The sequence below is a fragment of the Eriocheir sinensis genome, chromosome 17, assembly GCF_024679095.1.
Source record: "Eriocheir sinensis breed Jianghai 21 chromosome 17, ASM2467909v1, whole genome shotgun sequence".
NCBI classification, from domain to species: Eukaryota; Metazoa; Arthropoda; class Malacostraca; order Decapoda; family Varunidae; genus Eriocheir; species Eriocheir sinensis.
The window spans coordinates 19260454-19283526 of record NC_066525.1 but is presented as its reverse complement, the minus strand read 5'-3'; the positions used below and the strand labels follow the sequence as shown (position 1 = coordinate 19283526).

The 23073-nt window shown below is 42.3% G+C and overlaps 1 protein-coding gene across 1 annotated transcript; it reads right to left on the bottom strand.

Moving 5' to 3' along the window:
- Positions 1-1937: 1937 nt before the first annotated feature.
- On the bottom strand, positions 1938-20455 carry LOC127000060 (RNA-binding protein squid-like). The gene is made up of 6 exons (XM_050863472.1): positions 20173-20455; positions 9847-9887; positions 5220-5347; positions 3476-3929; positions 3077-3181; positions 1938-2774 (listed from the first exon to the last, which is right to left on the bottom strand). Exons 1-6 carry the CDS (start codon positions 20340-20342, stop codon positions 2707-2709), a joined length of 966 nt encoding a protein of 321 aa, XP_050719429.1. The 5' UTR covers positions 20343-20455; the 3' UTR covers positions 1938-2706.
- Between the last annotated feature and the right edge of the window lie 2618 nt (positions 20456-23073).

The following is a 23073-nucleotide window of genomic DNA, read 5'->3' as shown; positions in this document are numbered from 1 at the left end:
TTAGGCTAACTAGAATAATACGAGTTTGACAATTTAAAGAAGGCATAACAGATGAATAATGGTGACAAGTATTAAAATCCTCCATTCTTCTTTGGTGTGTACTTTTGCAACAATAAACCATCAATCAATCAAATTGAAATTCTCAGCAGGACGTTTACTGGTCAGCAGGTGAATTGAGTTCATGTCATTCATGCAAATTCTTATAAATTTTTTATCATATTACCATTGAAGCCGTGCAACGTGTAGCTGTATTGTTTAATATTTTTTCAAATCTATTTAGAGAAATAATATAAACATTTGATAGTACGAATTTGTGTTATTTACTAATTAATGTCATTGGTAAGCTCCATTGGGGAGCCCCCGCGGCTACCAGAGGTTCCAATCTTTGGTACTGATGCAAACAAACAGCGCCGCTAAAGGCGACTGTGAAAGCGGATTTCTTGTTGGTAGAGGCGATCGACGCTCATTGGTGACGATCAACACAAACAAACGTGACTGTGAAAGCGGCCCATAGGAATTAATAAATAAATGAGAGAAAATAAAGGAAGGAGGAAATAAGAAAAAAATGACAATGAAAATCAAATGGGAAATAAAAAAAAAACTAGTAAAAGGAAAAACAAAAGGACGCAAAGAAACACAGAAGTAAGACAAAAATAAAAGTTAAATAAAGGGACACCGAAACATAGAAGAGATTGAGAATTCAGGAAAGAAAATATGAAAGAAAGAAATGAAAGAAAGGAAGATTAATATCAAAACAGAGAAAGATAAAGATAGAGAAGGAAAGCGTGAGAAAATAATACAAAATAATAATACGTAGTAATGATGACGATGATAATAATGATAATAATAAGGATAATGATAAACAATAATAGTAATGATAATAATGCTATTAATAGTAATATTATTAATAATAATAACAGTAATGATGATGATAATACTGTTAATAATATTAATAACAATAATAACAACAATAAGAATTATAATAATAAGTAATAATAATAATAATAATAGTAATAATGATAATAATAATAATGATAATAGCATGAATTTTCTTTTTAACTTAGTATCAAAATTCTTGCCGTTTTAATCATTATCAATATTTTCATATATTCCAATACCTTGTCATTGATATAATAATTGATATTAACATTTAATATTATCATTGATTGTTATTATTTATTATCATTATTACTGTATTATTATTAGTTATTATTACATATCAGTGTTGTAATTGTCATTTTTATTAATATTATCTATTCTTATTTCTGCTTATTTCTTTACTTCACATTTTGTTCCCATTTCTTTCCCATTTTTCCTTTTTGTCTCTCTAAATAGATAGATATCCACTTTTCTTTCTTTCTTTTATCATGTATGTGTGTGTGTGTGTGAGAGAGAAAACAGCTCCCTGGAGAGCTGAGCATCTCATTAGCCCAGCCCTGAGTAATCCCTAGGCCGATAAAAGAATCACTCCCTCGCTCGCTACTCTCCTTCCTATGCACGCAACAGACACAAGGAGGAAAGTGACCGCGGCGAGTTTTAGGCATTATTGTGAGGGTAACTAGGAACTCTGTCCTAGAACCATATACATATATATATATATATATATATATATAGAGAGAGAGAGAGAGAGAGAGAGAGAGAGAGAGAGAGAGAGAGAGAGAGAGAGAGAGAGAGAGAGAGAGAGAGAGAGAGAGAGAGAGAGAGAGAGAGAGAGAGAGAGAGAGAGAGAGAGAAAAAAAAAAAAAGAGAGAGAGAGAGAGAGAATAATATAGATATATACACACACAATAATATTAAAATCCAGCAGGTGTCAAATTACTTTTTTTAGTGTGCTGGTTTTATAGCATATTACTTATACATAACAAATTCAAAATCTTCAGAAACATTTTATTCATTCACCTGAATTTCAGTTACAGCAGGCAAAGAAGTAACAACTGTTCAAAATTGACACTTTATTAATACTTGAACGGTAGTTCCAAAAATACTAAATACCTTAACAATGCTCTTATGCAGTTGCTCTAGCCATGACACTTCATTTTGTACATCTCAGTCTCTGACCAGTTATTACAGCAACACCCCTTTAAACTACCACATTAGAACTTACAAAAAACTTGGGTAGAGAGAAACACCTGATAAACCTACTATGTGTATTGGTTTACAGTACAAAAAATAATACAAATTTTAAAATTTTCAGCAGCTCTGAAAATTTTGTTGGCAGCTTGTCATGCCGTTTAAGTAAAACTTATTCCAAGAATGACAAAATAAAATCTTGGGGTTGTTCTGGATTCAATACTTATGACACCCTTGCAGGGGAACTGCCATCAAGCCACAAGAAAAAAGTTCACAATACTAACTTGTGATCACCACAGTAGGCACACACACTATGTCACACCAGTTCCACATAAAAAGCCAACGCATCTATGACACTGAAGGTTCCATGACCCGCTGGAATAACCCATGGCCCTGGAGAGCTCATGACGGATTAATTCTGGCAGACCAAAGCCTTCAGTTCCTGGGAAGTTTGTCGCGCTGCAAGACTGGCTCAATGTTCCATAGTCTAAAAATCTTCAATCTGGTCCAGTATGCCAGTCATTTTTTTGTGTGTCAGCACACCATCAGACCAGTTGAAGACCAGGGGAGTGAGGGTGCTAGTATGTGTCTCCGTTGTCCCAGTTGGTGGTGTAGTTGTGCCCTTGTTCACGCCAATCAGTACGGTTGGTGCCGCGCCTGCTGCCGCCCGTGTTGGCTCTTCCCCCCGCCGTACCCTTGCCCGCCTGGTAATAGCCAACAATGCCATAAATAATGAGTCTCGGTGAACAACTAAAAGTACAGGTTTGACCCCAGCATGTTACTTTACTGGAAATGAAGAAATTCTGAAGCTTTCCAACACTCAATGCACTCAGCCCATCAAAAACTAGCTAGACAACTAATTGTGGGTCAACATGCAAGGGGATCAAATTCAATATTAAATTAAGAATAATCAAATGACATGATAATACTTGTCATATTAATTCATGCAGATAAACTTAGAACTAAGTTTGGTCATGCAGGACACAGTCACAAGCCTGATGCTTACCATAGTTGCCAGATCCATAAGAATAATCATTATAGCCACCATAGCCCCCATAACCGTAGTCTCCATAGCCACTATAACCACCGTAACCTCCATAGTCGTAGCCCCCTGAAACAGAATAATCTTAATCATAAGGGTAAACTTTAGTGCAGTTGCTTTGGATCCAAGAAGTAAAAAAACTACTAAATACCTCCAAACCCAAACTACTTAATTTTAGAGAATTAACATCAATGAATTATGTTTTCAGAATGCCAACCAAGGCTGAAAAATTACCATTTGAATTTACAGGAGAAAAATTCAAGATTGTTAAATAGGGAGTATTAAGTATGTGCCCCTACATCAATACTGAACATTTATAGATATGGAAGGTTAAACAGAGTATTCCTGCCTTCTAATACTTACCATAGCCCCCATAACCCCCATAGCCCCCTTGATTGTAGCCTCCATAGCCTCCTTGGTTCCAGCCATGTCCCCATCCTCTGCCTCGGCCCCGCATGCCCCCTCGGCCCCTCATGCCACCTCTCATGCCGCCCCTCATCATGGAGTCTGGTTTTGGGGTGGCTTTCTTGACATCCACTTCATGACCATTGATGTTCTGTTTGGGTGTTTTTAGGAGGTCCGTAACAACAGCTTCCTGGTCAAAGGTGATGAAGCAAAAGCCTTTCCGTTGGTTCTTTTGTTTGTCAAATGGCATTTCCACCTCGATAATGTTGCCAAATGAACCAAAGAATTTCTTAATATCATCATCAGAGAGCTCAGGCTTCAGGCCACCCACAAAGATCTTTCCATGGCGGGCCTTGGCTTTCTTGGGGTCAACTTTCTTGCCATTTATGACGTGGTCCCCAGCATCAATGACCTGAAGACACATACAAGTTAACAATGGGAAAATCTTCCAACATTAACATGCCTTCAGATCATCAAATCTGATCTAGGCAGATGATTACCTAGCACTTGAGCCATCCACCTGCCCCTGACAATAGGCACAGGAAAGGATGAACTTACAATATTGGCTTCTCTTCCTACTATATAACCTTTTCAAGATTCCAATAAAGCTAGTTATAAATTGAACTAACTTTTGTTACCTTAAAGTGTTTGAAATTTGTTATACATTTGCAAACTACAAATCAAAATTTTTCTATTTTCATAATTCAAAATATGCAGTTTTAGGGTAGGCGGTGGCTGAGTGGTTAGCGTGGTGGGCTCACATTCACCACGCCATGGACAACGTTGGTTTGAATTCCCACGCTACCACCTGGGATTTTTCAGTCACCGCCGAGTGGCCTAAGACTACCCACATGCTGACCTGAAGACCACCCATCAACCCGAACTCTAGAAGAAACCATCCAGTGAATCAAGAATGAGTTCCGGGGGGCAGCATGAGCCAAGCATGACTGGCACCACTACAAAAATTGCCTGCGCCATGACGGGCTTGGGCCGACCATCTGGCCCCTGAAGAAAGCCTACCGGCGCTATAGGCGGGGATTTTTTTTTTTACCTCAGCCTATAGCACCTGTAGGCTTTCTTCAGGAGCCTACCTGGTGGTCAGCCCAAGCCCGTCATGGTGCAGGCAATTTTTTATAGTGGCGCCAGTTATGCTTGATGTAAAAATAAATAAATAAATAAATAAATAAATAAATAAATAAAAATAAAAAGAGAGAGAGAGAGAGAGAGAGAGAGAGAGAGAAAAATGTGGGCTTGAACCCCGCCATGAAATACACAACATACATTACAAGAAACGTGGGCTGCCATTTTTTAAATGTTATCTTTTATTTCTTATGGCAAACTTGTAGACTTAATACAACCACCCTTTTAATGCCATTATGAAAATTAATACCCAACACAGCCTAAGTATATAATACTGAGATCCCCTCCATGCAGACATGGAGCATTAAAACACCTAATATTCTGTTATATAAACATGTACTTCACATGAAAACGTGTTGAATAGTTAAATTTACCTGATTTACTTGAACAAATAATAATGCAACTTAATAGAACTACTTAACACCATTCAGCAAAAAAATAGGGCAGCCCTCAAGCCTTTGCTTAAAACAAGACAACTGTTGTTACTCATGGATTCACTGACATTAACAACTTCATATCACAAATCAATGAATAAATGAATTCATAAATAATCAGAACCTACTTTGTCCACTGCTTCAGCTAAACTGAACACGATGAAGGCAAATCCTCTAGAGCGGCCAGTGTTGGGGTCTGTTTTGACATTGATGCTCTCAATATCCCCGTATTTGCTAAAGTGTTCTCGCAGTTCCTCTGAAAGAAGTTACAAAATGTTAGATGGTAAATTATGAAGTCCACAAAACAATGACATCCTGCAACTCCCAAAAGCAATCAATCATCAATCAGTGGGGGCATACGCCAGGGGGTGCGTTGCCTCGCCCACCCTACAACGTCAAGCCCGGGAGTCCCTCCGTGCGAGTCTCCATGCAGGCCCCCTTCCCAACCCGAGTACCTCCCAACAGGATCTATCAACTTGCTCAAGCCACAAACTCTGTAGGCAGTCCCCTTGGCCTCCTCCACAGTCCCATAGAGACGACCCGATGAGTAGGATCAGCTTCAGGGTAATGTGCCATGTGCCCGTACAGCCAGAGTTGGCGTTGATGGACTATGCAGGTAATATATGTCGAATCAGTCTCACGGAGTAGTTGACAGTTTGACAGTCATTTCAGCGATATCCCATGATTCTGCATAGATATTTATTACCAAAGGCATCAATCCACCTCTCCAAGTCCCCATTTAGTGTCCATGTCTCACAACCATAGAGTAAGACAGGGAGCACAAGGGACTTGAAGATCCAGATCTTTGTCCTTCTGTACAGGTATCGACAATGCCATATACTCATGTTGAGTGAGTCCACAACACCGTGGGCCAGGCCAATCCGCCGTAAGACTTCCAGGCCAGACTCACCGTTGTTATGAACTACGCTACCAAAATACGTGAAAATTTCTGAGATCTCAACGTCCTCACCACACGCATGAACAGACTGTACTGTTTCATCTAGCAAGCCTCCAAACACCTGTACCTTGGTATTGGCCCAGGAGACCTAAAGTCCCAAGGGCTTCGCCTCCTTGTGCAGTGCCTCGAGAGCCATCACTAAAACCTCCAGCAACTCCAGTTATTGCAATGGATCCTCTGCAATGACTGCCCAGTACATACAAGTGTTGAAAAGCAATGGGGCAAGAACACAGCCCTGCCTCACTCCCGCATTCACGGGAAAGAAGCTGGACAAGGCCCCCCCACACTACAGCACTCTCTGTCCCAGAATACAGGCCAGTCAGCAAACCAATGTTCTCGCAGGAATCCCACGGAGTCTCAGAAGATCCTAGAGTGCCTCGCGATGTACTGAGTTAAACGCCTTCTTGAGATCGACATGGGCTACAAGCATCCCTTGTCGAAACCCACAACGGTGCTCCACCAGTACGCGAAGCGCTGGGATATGGTCGGTTGTTGACGTACCAGGCGTGAACCAAGATTGTTCAGGTCTCTGCAGCTTCAGCAGCCGACTGTAAATTCACATCAGCAATAGGTGGGTGGGCAAGCACTTTGCCTGGCACACTGAGCAGTGTAATACCATGGTTGTTGTTGCAGTACTGGCGGTCCCCTTTCCCTTTCCAGATAGGGACGACCAACCACCTCTTCCAGTCAGGAGGAATGGTACCAGACTGCTATATGGCAGTCAAGACCACATACAACCCGCGGATTATGGCCTCACCTCCAGCTTTGAGCAGCACCGTACTGATGTTACAGGTGCCAGGTGCCTTTCCACCCCTCAACTTTGCAACAGCCTCTCTGACCTCAACTAGAGAGGGAGGGCTTTCGTCAATGGGTGGATCAGCATCTGCCACCTGCAACCCAGCAACTGGAAGCTGCCCACGTGGAGGGTCCACCATGTACAGCTGCTCAAAGTACTCAGCCCAACAAGCCCTCTGCACTCATTTGAGAGGGAGTCATGGAGCGGAGCTTCTTCAGGACTCGGTTAGCAGGTCGGAGGTCATTCGCATTTAAAAGGCCCTCAACTTCCTCAGCGAGACCCCTGACATACCTCTCCTTGTCTCTCCTCAAGAGAGCTCTAGTCCTACGCAAGAGCCTTGTAATGGTCCCAATTCCCAACAGATCTGGCAGCATGACTCTCCTCAACATTCTCCAGCATCTCCACCGAGGCAAAGCCACTCCTAGATCTCGAGCGCTCTCCAATGCACTCCTTGGCAGCTTGCAAAGTCTCATGTTTGAAGGTATCCCACAGTTCTACAGGGTCCTCCAGGGTGCTGAGCACATCAAACCGATCTGAGACTGTTACTGCATACTCCTGAGCACATGCCAGGTCCTTCAGCCTCTCGAGATGGAACACAGTAGTGTTGCAAAGACTTACAGAAGAGAAAATCAGTGAAGAACAAGGAGGCTTCAGGAAGGGAAGGGGCTGTGTGTGTGGACCAAATATTTTCCTTCAGGATGGTAGTAGAAAAAATAACAGCAAAAGGAAAGAAACTATACACTGCCTTCATGGATTTGGAAAAAGCTTATGACAGAGTCGACTGGATTGCATCGTGGGATGTTTTAAAAATTTATGGTGTGGGAGGAAAACTGCTTAGTGCAATAAAGTCTTTCTATGAGGATGCATCTGCATGTGTCAAAATTAGTGGAGAAACAAGTGAACATTTTGAAATAAAAGTGGGATTAGGGCAGGGGTGTATCATGTCACCATGGTTGTTCAATATTTATGTGGATGGTGTTATTAGAGAAATGAAGGGCAAAGCTGAGGTAGTTGGAGTAAAAATGTCCGCTGAGGGAAAGAAGTGGGTGCTGAATTCAATCCTGTTTGCTGATGACACAGTGCTTATTGAAGAAAATGAAAATGACTTACAAAATTTGGTCAGTGTTTTTGATAGTGTCTGTAAAAGGAGAAAGCTGAAAGTAAATGTCAACAAAAGTAAAGTGATGGTTTGTGTGCAGAGTAGAAGTGAGGTTGTAGATTTTGTATGCCCATTTAGAGTAGGAATTGAATGTGAAAAAGAATGCAAAATAATTTTGAATGGTGAAGAAATGGAGGAGGTCAATGAGTTTAAGTACCTTGGATCAGTTATGTGTAAGCATGGGGGTACGGAGGGAGGGACAAGAAAGAGGGCATTGCAAGGAAGAAGGGTGGTAGGGTCTTTGGGATGAATCATGAATGGCAGAGGTGAATAATAGTACCAACCATTACATATGTAAGTGAAACATGGGCCTGGAATGAAAGTCAAAGGTCTAGAGTGCAGGCAGTGGAAATTAGTTATTTGAGAAGTGCATGTGGTGTGAGAAGACTGGATGGAATGAGTAATGAAAGTGTGTATGAGCGTTTTGGAATGTGTCACGTGGGTGAAGGGAAGAAGTGTGGAGTGGTGGAAGAAGTGAAGCAACAGACTTTAAAAGTAGGAAGTTGGGAAATATAATCGGCTGAGTACGACAATCTGGCAATCTGGCCCGAGCCAGCCTATACGCCATTTTGCGGGTGTCAGATACCACAAATAGCATATTTTTACTGCGCAAAGCAGGTGATGTCACTTATCGTGACTTCTTGAGCTTTCATATTTATCTATTTGTGTATATTTCATGGTGGCAAAACTTTCATTACTAGTTTCATTTTTACTAGTGACACGAATGTGACTGTTTTTCACAACAGAATTTCACTCAAACAAGTGAATCAGACACCACAGAAATATTACCAGTGTGTGTATGAATGAATACAAAGATAAGCACATACTTTGATTTAACTCTAGGATGTCTTGTGGATCATTAATAAATAAAAACAAAATATCTGGATAGGCTACTCTTCAGCCCGTTACTGGTTATGGCTGCCAATAAAGTCCCTCTGCCATTTGGTGATTGTTAGGTGCTCCTATTGAGAGGAGCCAGATGGAGAATTTTACCCATGAAAATCAACCCTAACTGTGGAACTTAGATTTGTTCAACAAGTTGGGAAAAATATGGTTTTAAAGATTAGAAATTAATTTGCCCTAGGTTTCCTCTCTCACACTTCTTTAACCCTCTCGTGCACGATGACGCGTTTCGCGTCATCAAAGAGTAAAAGGTCCTGGCACACGATGACGCGGAATGTGTCATAAAACTTTAAAAAATTGATTAAAAATAAAGTTTTCGGTGAAAGTGCGTCAAATTTGGGAGCATCATTTGTTGGGATAAGTTTCTTAATGGTAACATATGGCAACCTTTCTAAGGAGCATAGATGAGGAGCTTTAAGCGATTTCTATTTGTTAGCCTACTCTGACAGGAGGAAAAAAATAGTTTTCTCTGTGTAACTCGGGAACTAATGGGCATATGAGGATTTTGAGAATACCATAAGAATCTTCATTAAATTTTACTTCAAAACATATATTCGGCTAAAAAAGTTGGCCCACATTTTTGAGCTTGCGATTTGAGAAGAGTTGGTACTTTGGATTTATTGTCTACAATACTCTATACGGAGACTTGAAACAAGTTTGTATTGTTTATATATATATTTTCCTCTATTTTTATTTGCACATGTTCTAGTACAAGTCTTTATGAAGCTATTGATACCAAATTTATTGGGGTACGATATATCTGTGAGGGTAAAATACGTCCAGGAATGTAGAGTATCGCGGCGGCAAAAAAAGGCTGGTCAGGCCTGAGAAATATATGATGAGTGGAACAGAAACTTATTGGAAACTTACGGTGCGCGAGAGGGTTAATCTACTATAAAAATAGCTTAAATTAAAAAATCTTGAAGGTGCTGCACTTACTTTCTGTAGTTTCCCAGCTCAGACCACCAACAAAAAGTTTTCTGAAATAGAAAAAAAACATTAATAGTGGCATACACTGTTAAATCTCTGCAGGTGCTTATCGTGTGGATGTACTTTACCTTTAGGTTGGATTACGGCTTCAAGTTAGGTGGCAGCAATGCAAAATCATTAACCCACTCCAGCACGACAAGCAAGTTGACAATAATTCAACTGCCCAGTCTGCTATATACATTAACTCTGAAATGTCTGGGCAACACAGAACAAAAAAGTTAGGGGGGAAAAACTGATGAAGGGTATTAAAAAGTGCCAATGCTGCAAAGAACAACAGCAAGAACCACTCTGATGACCATTGCTTCTCAAGTTGACCATAAATGGAAAGATAAAACCGTGTGTGAAGTTGGACCATAATGTGAACAAGATAAATACCCTGGTGACGATGCGATGCGCTACAAGTGGGCAACATTCTTCCCGAAGTAGCGGCCACCTAGAGGAAAGAGGAGCCTCCATTAGTCCATGGAGAGTGGCCACATGAACCTTCCCTAGAGACGTTACGTTACCATTGGGCAAGAAGAACAGCTGGAGAAAGATGCCCAGTGATGTCTGCTTCAGTTACGTTACACCATGATGGCAGCAACAGGACAGCTTTGAGGCAAGACATTCAAAATGCAGGGGAAATGATCAACACAGCAAGACATCAGCACACCACCCTTAACTCCCCATATACTTTTAATTTTTTTATAGCTACAAACTCATATACAAAATGCAATCACAACAGCAAATTAAATACTCTCCCCAGTTATTTGCAACACTTTACTTACTATAGTACTGTCTGAAGATCAAAGCAAGAATTAGTGTGATCAGTTCCTCTACTTACCACAATACTTTACTTTGAATTTCAATTGAATTCTTTTAACATTTAACCAACATCAGGATCAGAAAGTTTTGCAAAATTATCCACATGCCTATTAATAGCACAAAAAAGTAGTTAAAATTGACTGACTTTTGCTCCTGAATAATAAAAAAATTACAGTAAGCTATGGCTTCTGACAATCTTTTAACTTATGCAGGAGCAGCTGTTCATGCAATGAGAAATTAAACAAATGGGACTGTTGGATGCTCTACAGCCTCCAAGACGACTGGCAGTGAAACGCTATCACCACTACAGGTTGATGCATATGCTAAAAATGTTATGGTCACCTGCCAGTTATCAATCTATTAGCTTTTAACAGTTGTGACACTGGATTTGAGTGAAAAATTTCCTAGTATACATTAATATGACAAGCAAAACTTCAGTTCAATAACTTTTGGTTATACATTCAAGGCGGTATAATCCTATGTGCATTTGTCATGAGCATACTCAATACAAAATTAATTACTGAAAGGAAATTACATTCAAATTTCCAACAATTATACACAACAGATACTATGACTGTGAAAATCCTTTTACTAAATCATTTTCAGAGTAACTGCAATATCCATATACAAGATTAATTCCAATTAATTTGGCTAAAAGCATCAGTATTATTGATTCAGCTGGATATTAAGACTAACCTAAATTAGTGAGGTCTCCTTTTTATCCTTCTCTCAAACTATTAAGCAAAGTAGGCTGTACAGAAATGTTAAAGTACAAGCCATAACAACTTTTCCATAATGCCTTCACACAAACGTGACACTAGAATAGACAATCCGAAATGGTGAAACCTTGTGAGTGGGGGGCAGCCGGTGAATACCCTCTCTTTGTCTTGATTAATTTCTCATGTGTTTCGATACACGCAGAGGACGTGTGGGGACAAGAGAATAGTAGAAAAGAGGAAATTAAATCTTGGGACATGACAGTGGTGGTATAGCAGTGGGCATCCTCTCCTGCAATTCTGTTGTTACCCTGAAGGGGTAACAGGTAGGATGGCCCATGCTCTCCCGAGGTTAATAGAAAATGGGAATATTGGAGGTGTCTCAAAGGGACATTGTCAACACACAGAAAGTAATCTACATAGGGGGGAAAGCCGTGTAATGCGATGACTACGCCTGATAAGGGAGCCTCCCATAACCCACTTGGCAAGAGGGGTACCTCTTTGGCCGACTAGGTAAGGAGTGGCTCTCCCATCACGCTGGTCGCGGGTTCAATCCCAGGCAGCCGGCGAATACCCTCGCCTTGTCTTGATTAATTTCTCATGTGTTTCGATACACACAGAGGATGTGTGGGGACAAGAGAATAGTAGAAAAGAGGAAATCAAATCTCGGGGCATGACATGACCATATAAACAAGTGAATAGAGTAACAACAAAAAAGATCCACACACATGCACGCACACACCAGACTCATCATGAACCATGGCAGATGTGTCTGACAAACAGAAATGGCTTTGCCATTTCCAAGTGTGTGTTAGAACTTATTTGGTGAGTGGTTCATACTAGCCAAACATACCCAATGGCAAGAAGAGAGTAATGTTAAAGATGACTGCTCTCTGCTTGCCAAGAGTTAGGTTTGGTTCATGTCATCCATTCACCAAATACATTCTAACACACTCAAAGATATGGTGAAATTGTTTTTGTTTGTCAGAAACATCTGCCATGGTTCCTAATGAGTCTGGTGTGTGTGTGTGTGTGTGTTGTTACTCGATCTGCATGTTTATGTGGTCGGAGTCTGGATGGATGGGTTGGCTGGGCACGCTCAATGGGGACAATGAGAACTTCTGGCACGGAGGAATCACAGGCACGCCACACCCACAACCGCTTCTTCCTTCTATTTAACTGCAGCAACAAGTCCATAACTTGGGTAATGGCAGCACAAGCCGGGACAACCCTTACTCTAGCAGACGATGCCATGTCGATTCAGGGCATGCTTTGTTTACGTTGTAGATGTGGGTATGGGCAACCCAAAATCTGGGGCAACCGACCTTGACCGAGTGACGCACACCCAGAAAAGTTGGAGTTGCCGGTTGCCCTAGCTGCCGCCAACGCGGTGGGAAGAAAAAGGCCCAGTGCGTCACCAGCTTATGGACAACCAACAACTCGCTCAGTTGGTTCGCCCAGTTGGGCGAATGGCCATTGCCCGTAGCCCCAACGGTAGGAGGTAAACGGCCAGTGTGACAACGTCTAAGGCAGTGAGGCCGCTGATAAGGAGAGCACCAGCGATGACGTCACTGGACTCCCAGCAAATCACAAGCGTGTTTTCAGAACCGTCAGCCAATCATAAAGCAGCCACCTACAACTGTGGCTTCAAAATGACCCGTTCTCTCCTTCCATTCCCTTCCTTTTTCCAAGGTAAGTATTTTGAGATTACTTGGACAGGAGTTCCTCGCATCCCCCCTCCCTCCCACTCTCCCCAACTGGCTTCATCGTTTAATAAGTCTCTCTCTCTCTCTGTCTCTTGCCATGCCCCCAATGTTTGGAAGAAAATGGCCAGTGTGACACTACCTTTTAAGGCAGCGCGCGTGACACGCCAATGGTTAGTAGACGTGACCCATGCATGTCAAAGCAGCGCGAAACTCGGGGTGATAATGCACAAAAGTCGGGATGGTAAGAATTTAGGACTAAGCACGAAACTCGAGAATCGTGAAACTCGTAAGTTATTTTTACAATTAGAAACAAAAATGCGTTTACAATAACACTTTAGTCATCCACGGATATCCGTTCTTTCGAATGTGTATCACAGAAAATGTCAGCTGACCGGGCCACAGCACAGAAGAAATATCTCCTGCCCAAGTCTGCTCCACGATCGACGAGCAGTCACGTCAGGCAGCACCCTGCTCCACCAAAATTGTTCCCATGTAATAGCCGCTTTAACCATCATCGCCAAGTTACCCAGCACACTGATGACCGGTGCGACGCGGCGGTGTTGTGTTTTGTGTTTCATGTTCACACCATGCCTTGGCTCTCACTTGTGGCGAGGCGCGTCTCCTTGTGACCTGTATGGATTTATTGCTTCACATGTCCTCCTCCTCCTCTCTTCTGCTTATACACACTTTCCTTTTCTATTGCATCACACTATTCGTTAATTCAATCAAAATTTGTACCTTTGGCATATACCGCGCAGGGGTAACTTTTTGGCATATTCTGAAAGAGTACGCGTTACACGCCGCAAAATATGGTATATTTCATTCTGGAGACATTTAGGAACTATTGTGTCAAACGGAGGTGTTTTGGGTGTTGGTTTCGTACCAGTGACGTTAACCCCTAGGCCTACCAAATCCTTACCATCGGGGTATAAGATGCAGGGTGATTTTTCGAATCTTCTTTTATGAAAAAAAGTCTCTTATATGGCGGGAAATACAGTAGTTTCTCACAGTACCACTTTTTTTTATATATATCCTGTCATATTATTTATCTTTCACTATAACCATTGTTCTTGCAGATCTGGCTAAAAGGAGGTCAAGAGTTTAGGTGATATTCGTTCTGGTTAGATAAAAATAATAATGATCAAGGGGGGGACAAAGCCCCTTTCATTAGGTGGTGGTGTTAGGTTCGGTTACAGTTCTGAAGTGTAATTTTTTAACAATACAGGTAACTCTTGATTTACACGAGTTTGGTTTACGCGTTTCTGAAATAAGGCGGGGTCCAAAACCCAAATAAATGTTTAATTTACACGTTTTTTCACTTATTCGCCATATTTTATGAAGTGACCACCAGATGTCTCACACAACTGGACTCACATGGCGCCGCGGCCACAGCTGAGCTCAGTTCTTCCTGCGCGCCACTTGAACAACAATACAGTACCCATGCTGCCACGCTACTCAACAACAGGGGTGGGGAGGTACCGGTACCAGCACCGGTACTAAAGGCACCAGCTATACGGTACGGTACCAAACTGCTCGGTACCGGTACCAATACTAGTCAGTTGCTCAGGGTGTCCCTCATTTCTTCCTCACACGAGTGAGGCTGAGACTGAGTGCCTGAGTGGATATCTCGGTGATATGGATATTCTCTCTCTCTCTCTCCACTGAATGAAGTGAATATTTATTTTTCGATAGAAACCTACCACTTGTTTGATTTACATTGTTTATGATTTACGCGACTTCTTCAAGGACACAATACTCGCGTAAATCGAGTTACCTGTACTTCAGGTGGCTGAACTCCAGCAGCGTTGGAGTCCGCCTTCCTCAAGGTCTTGTGAGCGTTTATCTTTCCTCCTTTGTTTGTTCTGGGTACAAAACATTTCTGGTGATTTTTGATTAGTCTGCTATCTACTTGTGTTATCACTGGGGAGGGAAATTTGTTAAACTAGTTTTTCCTCAGGGAGTAGTTAAATAGAGAAAAAAATAAAAACGGTGGCTGAGTAGTAGCATGCTGAGCCTACATTCACCGCGTGATGGACAACGCGGGTTCGAATCCCCACGTTACCACCTCGGATTTTTCAGTCACCGCCGAGTGGCTTAAAACTACCCACATGCTGTCCTGAAGACCACCCATCAACCCGGACTCTAGAGGAAAACTGTCCAAGTGAATCAAGGAGTTCCAGGGGGCAGCATGAGCCAAGAGAAGATGGCGCCACTATAAACACTTGCCTGCGCCTTGACGAGCTGGGGCCGACTACCATCCAGGCCCCTCAAGAGAGCCTACCGGCGCAATAGGCTTATATATAGTTATAGTTATAAAGCTAACATGCCACTGTGAGACGGGTGAAGTTAAAGATATTTACTTGATTTTAAGGTTGATGGGCCTTCTCATTATGTGAAACTTTTACTACTGGCTTAGGGAATAGCCACACCCTTTACAATTGAATGAGGTAGGCTCTGTGAACAGCAATAGCAAGTCTAGTGAACAGCTAAACTTAAATATGGAGTAAACTTGGGTCAGAAAATGGCCACAGCATATATAAAAGTGGATAAATTTCAGAAAATACACCCGTCTTACACTGGTGGACAAAATTTTCCTTGGAGATTATGGAATGTTTTCAATGAATCAGCTCTTTCAGTTGCAAACGCTTTTTTACACCCCCAATTCCAATCCTCGGAAACTTAACCCTTATACCCCGTGATAAAATGAGCGGGCGGTTTTAAGTTACGTACATAAAAAACGGGTGACTAATGTTAAAAGGTGTTCCCTTGCTTACCTTAGTGTTCACTCAAATTACTGAAACAAATACTGGGACAATTATATATCATTTGAAAGCTTAGAAGTTGCGCTTTTTCTGTGGTATAATAATAAATGAACAAATGGAACTTATATATTCCTCTAGAATCTAGATGGGAAACCTCCCGTATCACCTCACACTCGTCATCTTACATCATCCTTATCTAGGTCAATAAGACGACAAATAACAATTCCCACATATTGTCATGTATCATATCATGTGCCTGAAATACTTATTTACTCATGGAAGTAAATATATATCTGCTATCTTGTCTAGAAATCGGTAAAAAAACGATAATATACAGCACACATCGTCACTGTGTGTACTCACCACGGGAAAATCTGGAGCTATACTACAACATAAACAAATCCTTGTAAAAGCTGGAATGTGATTGGCCAAGCATCCAGTATGTTGAAAACAAAAGGGCCAATGATAGGGCTTGATGTATGACACATAGCCTCAAACATAAACAAACTGTGTCTTAAAATGAGTGCGATATTTGAAGCCACGATTGTGGCTTGACGGAGTATAAGGGTCAAGACTTGTAATAAAAGTAACAGATTAATACAAAACACAATGAAATCTACCAGAAAGAAACTGGTTTGGTCCTCATGGACGAGTCGCAGCATCAGTATGGGCAACCGCAGCTGCCCATATGCCTAACGGTTGGAGGAAAACAGCCAATGTGACACCCCCTTTAATCTTACCAATAGCGCTTAACTACACCATGATTAGCTCAGAGTTGCCAGTTCTCGCCCATCACCACCGTGAGACGCCCCCACTATACACAATAAGCATCAAAATCAATTAAATCTAACATTACTAATCTAAAACTAACCACTAACAGGAGGGCTTCGCCGCTTCTCAATCCCCCCCCCACCTACTAAAGGGGGCATTGTTTCCATTAACCACCCATTACATTTTAAAAAACAAAAGAAAAGGATAATATTTCACAAATAAGTGAGTTAGAACGGCAGTCACACAGTAGTGTTGCATGTGCAAAGTACTTCAAATAGCACCAAGGTATCGTTCACTGAAAAACGGGTGTACTTCTAGAATATCTAAAACTGCTCAATTGGATCTAGATGCTGATAGAATGAAATATGTACATGCAAAGTTAATGAATTTCTAAATGAGGCCCTTGGATGCATAACATACCAACTGCCAATTCTTAGACCAAGAAAAACGCGCTCAAAGTTTGGCGAATTTTGAATGTACATATCTTTGAAAGTAAAACAGATATTGCTCTGATTTATTTTTCTTTGACTGGTACCATGTCTCAGCTACCAATTCCTATTATGCACATTCCTTTATTAACAGTATTTTCTTTTTAAATAATGATGAGCTGACACTGACTCAGAACTGAAAATACATCCCCGAGTTTGATTACTCCTAAAACGCCAAAATTTCTTGAACTAAGATAGATATTGCACTTACTTTTCTTACCAAAGTTTTGTGCTGTAATGTCCTATCACATGCGTAACAATAATTACATTGAAAATGAAAATTTTTATTAAAGTGTGGGTTATCATGAGTGTTTCTAGTAAAGTTACATACGATTGGGCATTAACTGATTCAAATCAAGGGGAATAATGTGTTTCAGTGTTATTATGGTATAGCATTTAGGACGAGTTTGGGTCAGAGGTTGCGCCAGAATCATGGTAGTCACGTATTCTTTCCCAGTGTTACGGCTCACCTTTGACACGTTCATTTTCCACTTCTCGGGCTGCCTTGCCCTCTACCTGCCTCTCTCCTCAACTATAGTCCGGCAAATCTTAAGTGGCGGCTCTGACGTAGACAGCCCGCTAGACCCTGTTGCCACGTCTCCAACTGACCTCGCACACCGTTCTCTCTCTCTCTCTCTTTCTGTGTGTGTGTGTGTGTGTGTGTGTGTGTGTGTGTGTGTGTCTCTCTGTGTGTGTGTGTGTGTGTGTGTGTGTGTGTGTGTGTGTGTGAGAAAAGTGGGGGTGTACTCTCATTCGGGGAGTATGGTGCATGACAATGCATAATAATAATAATAATAATAATGATAAAAATAATAAGTAAACCTCTTTAAAAAAAAAATCGCACCAAGACTCCTTATCCCTTGGGTGGTGTGGAAATAAGGTCAAAGTGTAATATTTTAATGTTCTTAGCGACCACTCCTTCCCCACACCCTGGCCATCCCCAGCGGAACCTCACCATTCACCTGCATATGACTCACATCAGAATTTGCTTGACGGTCCTGGCATTCCATATATAGGTACAGTCTCCGTATTTTATCATAATTATGCCAAATGGGTGACATTGCATGGCAGATGGCAGACACACTAAAAAATGGCAGAAATGCGATAATTAAAGCAGGCAGAGCAACTGGCAACTGCGGTGTGTTGGGCTGAGAGGAGCATGACTCAGACTTGAGCTGACAACACCACGGTGGCAACTCTGCCAAGTGTTGTACAAATTTCTTTGTATTCACTCACAGATAGAGAATCAATCATAAAAACCATATTTGTTTTTAAACTAGAGTGAGAGAGAGAGAGAGAAGGGTGTGAGAGGCACGATACATGAGGTCAGTTGGAGACATAGCACCAGTGTCTAGCGGGCTGTCTACGTCAGAGCCGCCACTTAAGATTTGCTGGACTATACCACATTCTCCACATCACTTTTACAGCTGACATCACTCATGATGCCTCAAAAAACTGGTACTTTTCTCCCAAAAAATACAGAGCAATTCATGCACGTGATCTCCGGGGATGTAAACATCAGAGTAGCATCTTCCCGGGCAAAAAGAGCATGCTGATAGGCAACTTACCCTAGTCTCACGTGTTCTGATTGGCCGAGAAGTGCTCGACAGAGCTTCGCGCCATGCCTCGCTCTCTTGCATTGGCTGCAAGTTAGCCCGGGCCAAGAAGGCTAGGTGGTACCTTCTGCAGCCAATGTCAGCGTGCAGTAGCCGGCGAGGGCGCACCAAGGAAAAAAGTTACCTACACTCTTCGGGAATTTCGACTATCGTGATGTGTATTTTGTACATCTGACTGACTATCGAGATAGAGGGATGTTTGAAGAAGACAGTGATATACTTAACTCCATTTTGGGTAAAATGGCATTTGGTATCTTATGCATCTAAGGGCCTTAAATGGTGGTTTGTTTAATGATGTTTGGCAGGTATAAAGATCTTTATCAAGTTCAAGCCAAATACACACACACACACACTCACACTCTTTCTTATGTTGATGTTGAACCCTAACATGCAAGAATAACCCATGGCCCTCAAATTGCACCGAACCCTAAACATAAAATTTTAACACACACACACACACACAAACCGCTCTGGCAGTAGCTCAATGGTAAAGCTCTACACTACCAGGTAGAGGTTCTAGCCCAGCTCAAGCTGGGATTTTCCACCGACAAGGAGTGGTTACTGTCCCCCCTTGAGCAAGGGGGATGAGGTGTAAGGTGTGTGAAGATCCCAGCAGTACCCAGAGTTCAACTAGTCTTCCTCCAATCAGGAGGGTACTTGCTGGCTATGACAAGTCCAGCTTGTGATCAGGCCGTGGGTGAATTACGCACACACACACACACACACACATCCCCCAAAGCTCTCCCAATCCAGTTTCATGGTCGTCACCCCTAGTAACAATGCCAGCCAAAAATATCAGTAGTAAGTTATTAATGTATGATGGCAGGAGCCTTAAGTCACTGCTGTGGAGGCAGCAGGACGATGACAGAAAGCATAATCGCAAAGTAAATATGGGGTTGCAGGCAGAGTTCATGCAAACTAATGCCCCAAAACCAAGAATTCACTTACAACGTTAGATGGAAGCCAGAAGAGGGGCTGTATTACATGGTGTTGACACCCCAGTCAGTAACTTAAATCACTGAAACTATGCTTAAATGTAGTATGCGAAAGTCTCGTATGGGGAGGGAAAATCAGTCTTGGGTGTCAAGGTATCACTAATAAAAATAAATCACGGAAACCTAGTCCCAACCATAGTTTTAATTCGAGATTTAACAATGGAAGGCTAATATCCTTGAGTCATGTAATAAATTTCAGACAGACAAGCTTGGCTATACTACAGGCTGCGAGCAGCGACGAAGACAGCCCAACACGACGTGGATGAGAGCTGCTGCTTAGCGCTAATCACTAAACCCCTGACTTACTCTACTGCATGGTGAAACCTGGTGGGAAAATTGCTCCCCCCCCCCCCGCCCCCTTTAGCTAAATGAGGTGAGTGAGTCTAACGCCTTGCAGGACGCGTCCCGCCGCCATACCTATCATCGTCCCGCCCAGGAGCGTCGGCGGCGCCGCTGTCCTGCACGGTGGCGGCGTGGCCCTCGCCGCCCTGCTCCTGGCTCTCCGGCACTCCGGCACCGTTCTCTTGGAAGTCACCGCCGCTATAGTCCTCGGTGAAATCCTGTTGCTCCATCTCCTGGTCGGCCATCGAGCTGGTGTGGGTGAAGGGCGGCCTAGGTCAGACCAGCGGCAGCAGGGACGTGCTCGTCGTGGAGCGGCCTGAGGAGTGGGAGGGAGGCGGCGGCGGCTGCGGAGCCCTTGCCGCCCAGCCAATGGCAGGCCGCAGCTCTCAGCGGCTGGCCAATCCCGTGTGGCTTCTCAAAAAGTGTTGGCGACGCGTCCAATCCCAGGCAGGTACAGGGAAAAGAAGGATGTGCGCCTGCGCTAATATGGACGCTAGCCGCGTCTTTGCAAAGTTTATTGATTATTTTAGTGACTTAGGGAACAAATCAGCAAAAAAATACCAAGAACTTCCAGTACTGCTTGAATGAACAAGATAATATAAATGAACTTGCAATTATCAGGATAACCAACCTGTCAACAAATGTTTCTATCTGATTATGGATTTAACTCTACAGTCCATATGCATTTCCATTAACTGGTTTCTTATTTACTCATGCACGCCCTGCATAAAGTACTTAGATTTCCAAACTGGAAAATTCACCATTCGTTTACATATGAGTTTGGCTTTTTTTCGTACATTGTAATACCATGAAACGTCAAAGAGGGCACTCAGTTTAATCAGCCATCAATGTGCACTTCCATAACGTACTAGTAACAAATTAATGGGGAGCATACGCTCTGGGAGCGCGTCGCTTCACTCACTCACCACCTCCACCCCCTGTATACGCGCGGTCCCCAGCTGGTAAGCAGCTCCTGTCCATCTATATCTGTCCAGCGCTATCCATGATGAGTCCCTCCTATTGCATGCATGGCAGGATCGATCGACTTGCCCCAATCATGAGTAACGTAGGCGTCCATTGGTTAATTTCCTCTATTTAGGCCGGGTTGTCTTGCACGGAAACCCCGTCCTATGAGCAAAATTGACGTCCAGATCGAAGGCATATTACTCCATGAAGGCGTGTAGGCCTACTCAGGAAGGGTCCTTCTGCTGCGTCACTGTCAGGAAGAAACGAAGAGGCAGGAAGGAGGTCAAACACTTTGAGAGAACGCTTAAACTTTATTTTTCTTGCAGCTATATATAAGCTAGGTTGTGGTGCAATCGAGACACGCATATGATGGGTGAGCTAACCCTCTGAGCTAACCTAGCTCCCATAACTCACTCAGCGAGCGGGACGGGTACCTCTGTCTTTGGCCGACTGGCTAAAGAGTACGTGGCTCTGCGTCTGGCTGCATGGGTCGCGGGTTCGATCCCCCAGCGCCGGCAAAACCATTTCTTGTCTGGATTAATTTCTCGTGTGTTTCGTCCACACCAGGAATCTTTGTATGACAACAATGTATCCCAGATGTTTCCCAAGTTTTTCGGGAAGCAGTTGAGAAACAACTTGGATACATTCAGGAAATAATTGAGAAACATTAAGAGAGTTAATGTATGTGTGTAATTCACCACGGACTCAGTGGCGTACCGAGGGGGGTGCCATGGGGCCATGGCATCCCCCTTTGGCAAAGAAAAATAATAATGAATAAACAAAACTGTTACAGGAAAATAATAGGAATATGTATATTAGCATTACGATTACGGTGTGTGTGTGTGTGTGTAGCTTCGAGAGCTCAGTACGTGGCACCGAGTGACCGAGTTATTTCCCCTTTGGTTTTGTTTTGAGTTAATGGTAGGATATAAGGTGTGTTCTGAGTGAAAAAAGGTGTTAAATGATGGGTTCATAAAATTGTGTGTAGAGTGCAATGTCAAGCTGTCAACTGAAAGCGGAGTTGCCAGGTCGGGGACTGACAACCCGGCATATCCTTCCCCGAAAACCATTAATTTGCTTCCCCTCCCCCCTCCCCCCCCCCACACACACAAAAAAAAAACGCCAAATAATACTAAGGCATCATACGTAGACTTATTCATAATCCGTAGACTTTTTCATAATCCAGAACTTTTTTTTTTCTCATAGTATCAACATTTTACACAGAAATACCTTTTAATTTATGAACAATACCATATACCTGCTAATTACCCACGAAATAAACAAGTATATTACATGATACTGAATAAGTTTTTTTAGTTTTTTTTGGGGTGGGGGGTATTTCGTTGGGGATATACCTCAAGGGAGGAAGGCTAATAATGACAATAAATAAAATGTTACCTTAAGAATTATTCTGTGCAATAGGAGAGATAAAAATTTATCTTTAGCATATATATATATATATATATATATATATATATATATATATATATATATATATATATATATATATATATATATATATATATATATATAAAAAACTACGACGATTTTCCTCTATAGTTTTATAATTCAGGGAAATCTAGCTCTGTGGTCGCGTCCTATATATACGGTATATGAGTTGAGTGAAAAGGGCTAACATTGATGATGTCGGCACAAATTCTAAGCAATAAATGTCGTATCACGACTCAGGAGTTTTTTTATTAACATGTCCACATATCATAAACATATATGGATATTCGCTTCCGGAAGGCCTAATTTGCAGGTGGCCTTAATTGACAAGAAAATTAGCCCTCCCCTCTTGACCTGTCGTGATCGAGCAAGGGCAAGGAGAGGGAAAGGGAAGGGAGACGGAGAGGGAAGGGGGAGACAGCTAGGGGTCATTAGTGGGGAGAGGTCGCGGGCAGGGAGTGACCTGACTCAGGGTGTGAGGGCGGGGAAGGATCATCATTACTAGCAGCTGAGTGCGAACATTCTTCTCGACGCTCGTCAGTCGATTAAATAAATCAACGA

Coding starts and splice junctions, on each gene's coding strand:
- LOC127000060 (XM_050863472.1), bottom strand. CDS start 20,342: ATGGCCGACCAGGAGATGGAGCAACAGGATTTCACCGAGGACTATAGC. Junction 9,888..20,172: donor CCTGGGCGGGACGATGATAG/GTATGGCGGCGG, acceptor TTTCTATTTCAG/AAAACTTTTTGTTGGTGGTC. Junction 3,182..3,475: donor TGGGGGTTATGGGGGCTATG/GTAAGTATTAGA, acceptor ATTCTGTTTCAG/GGGGCTACGACTATGGAGGT.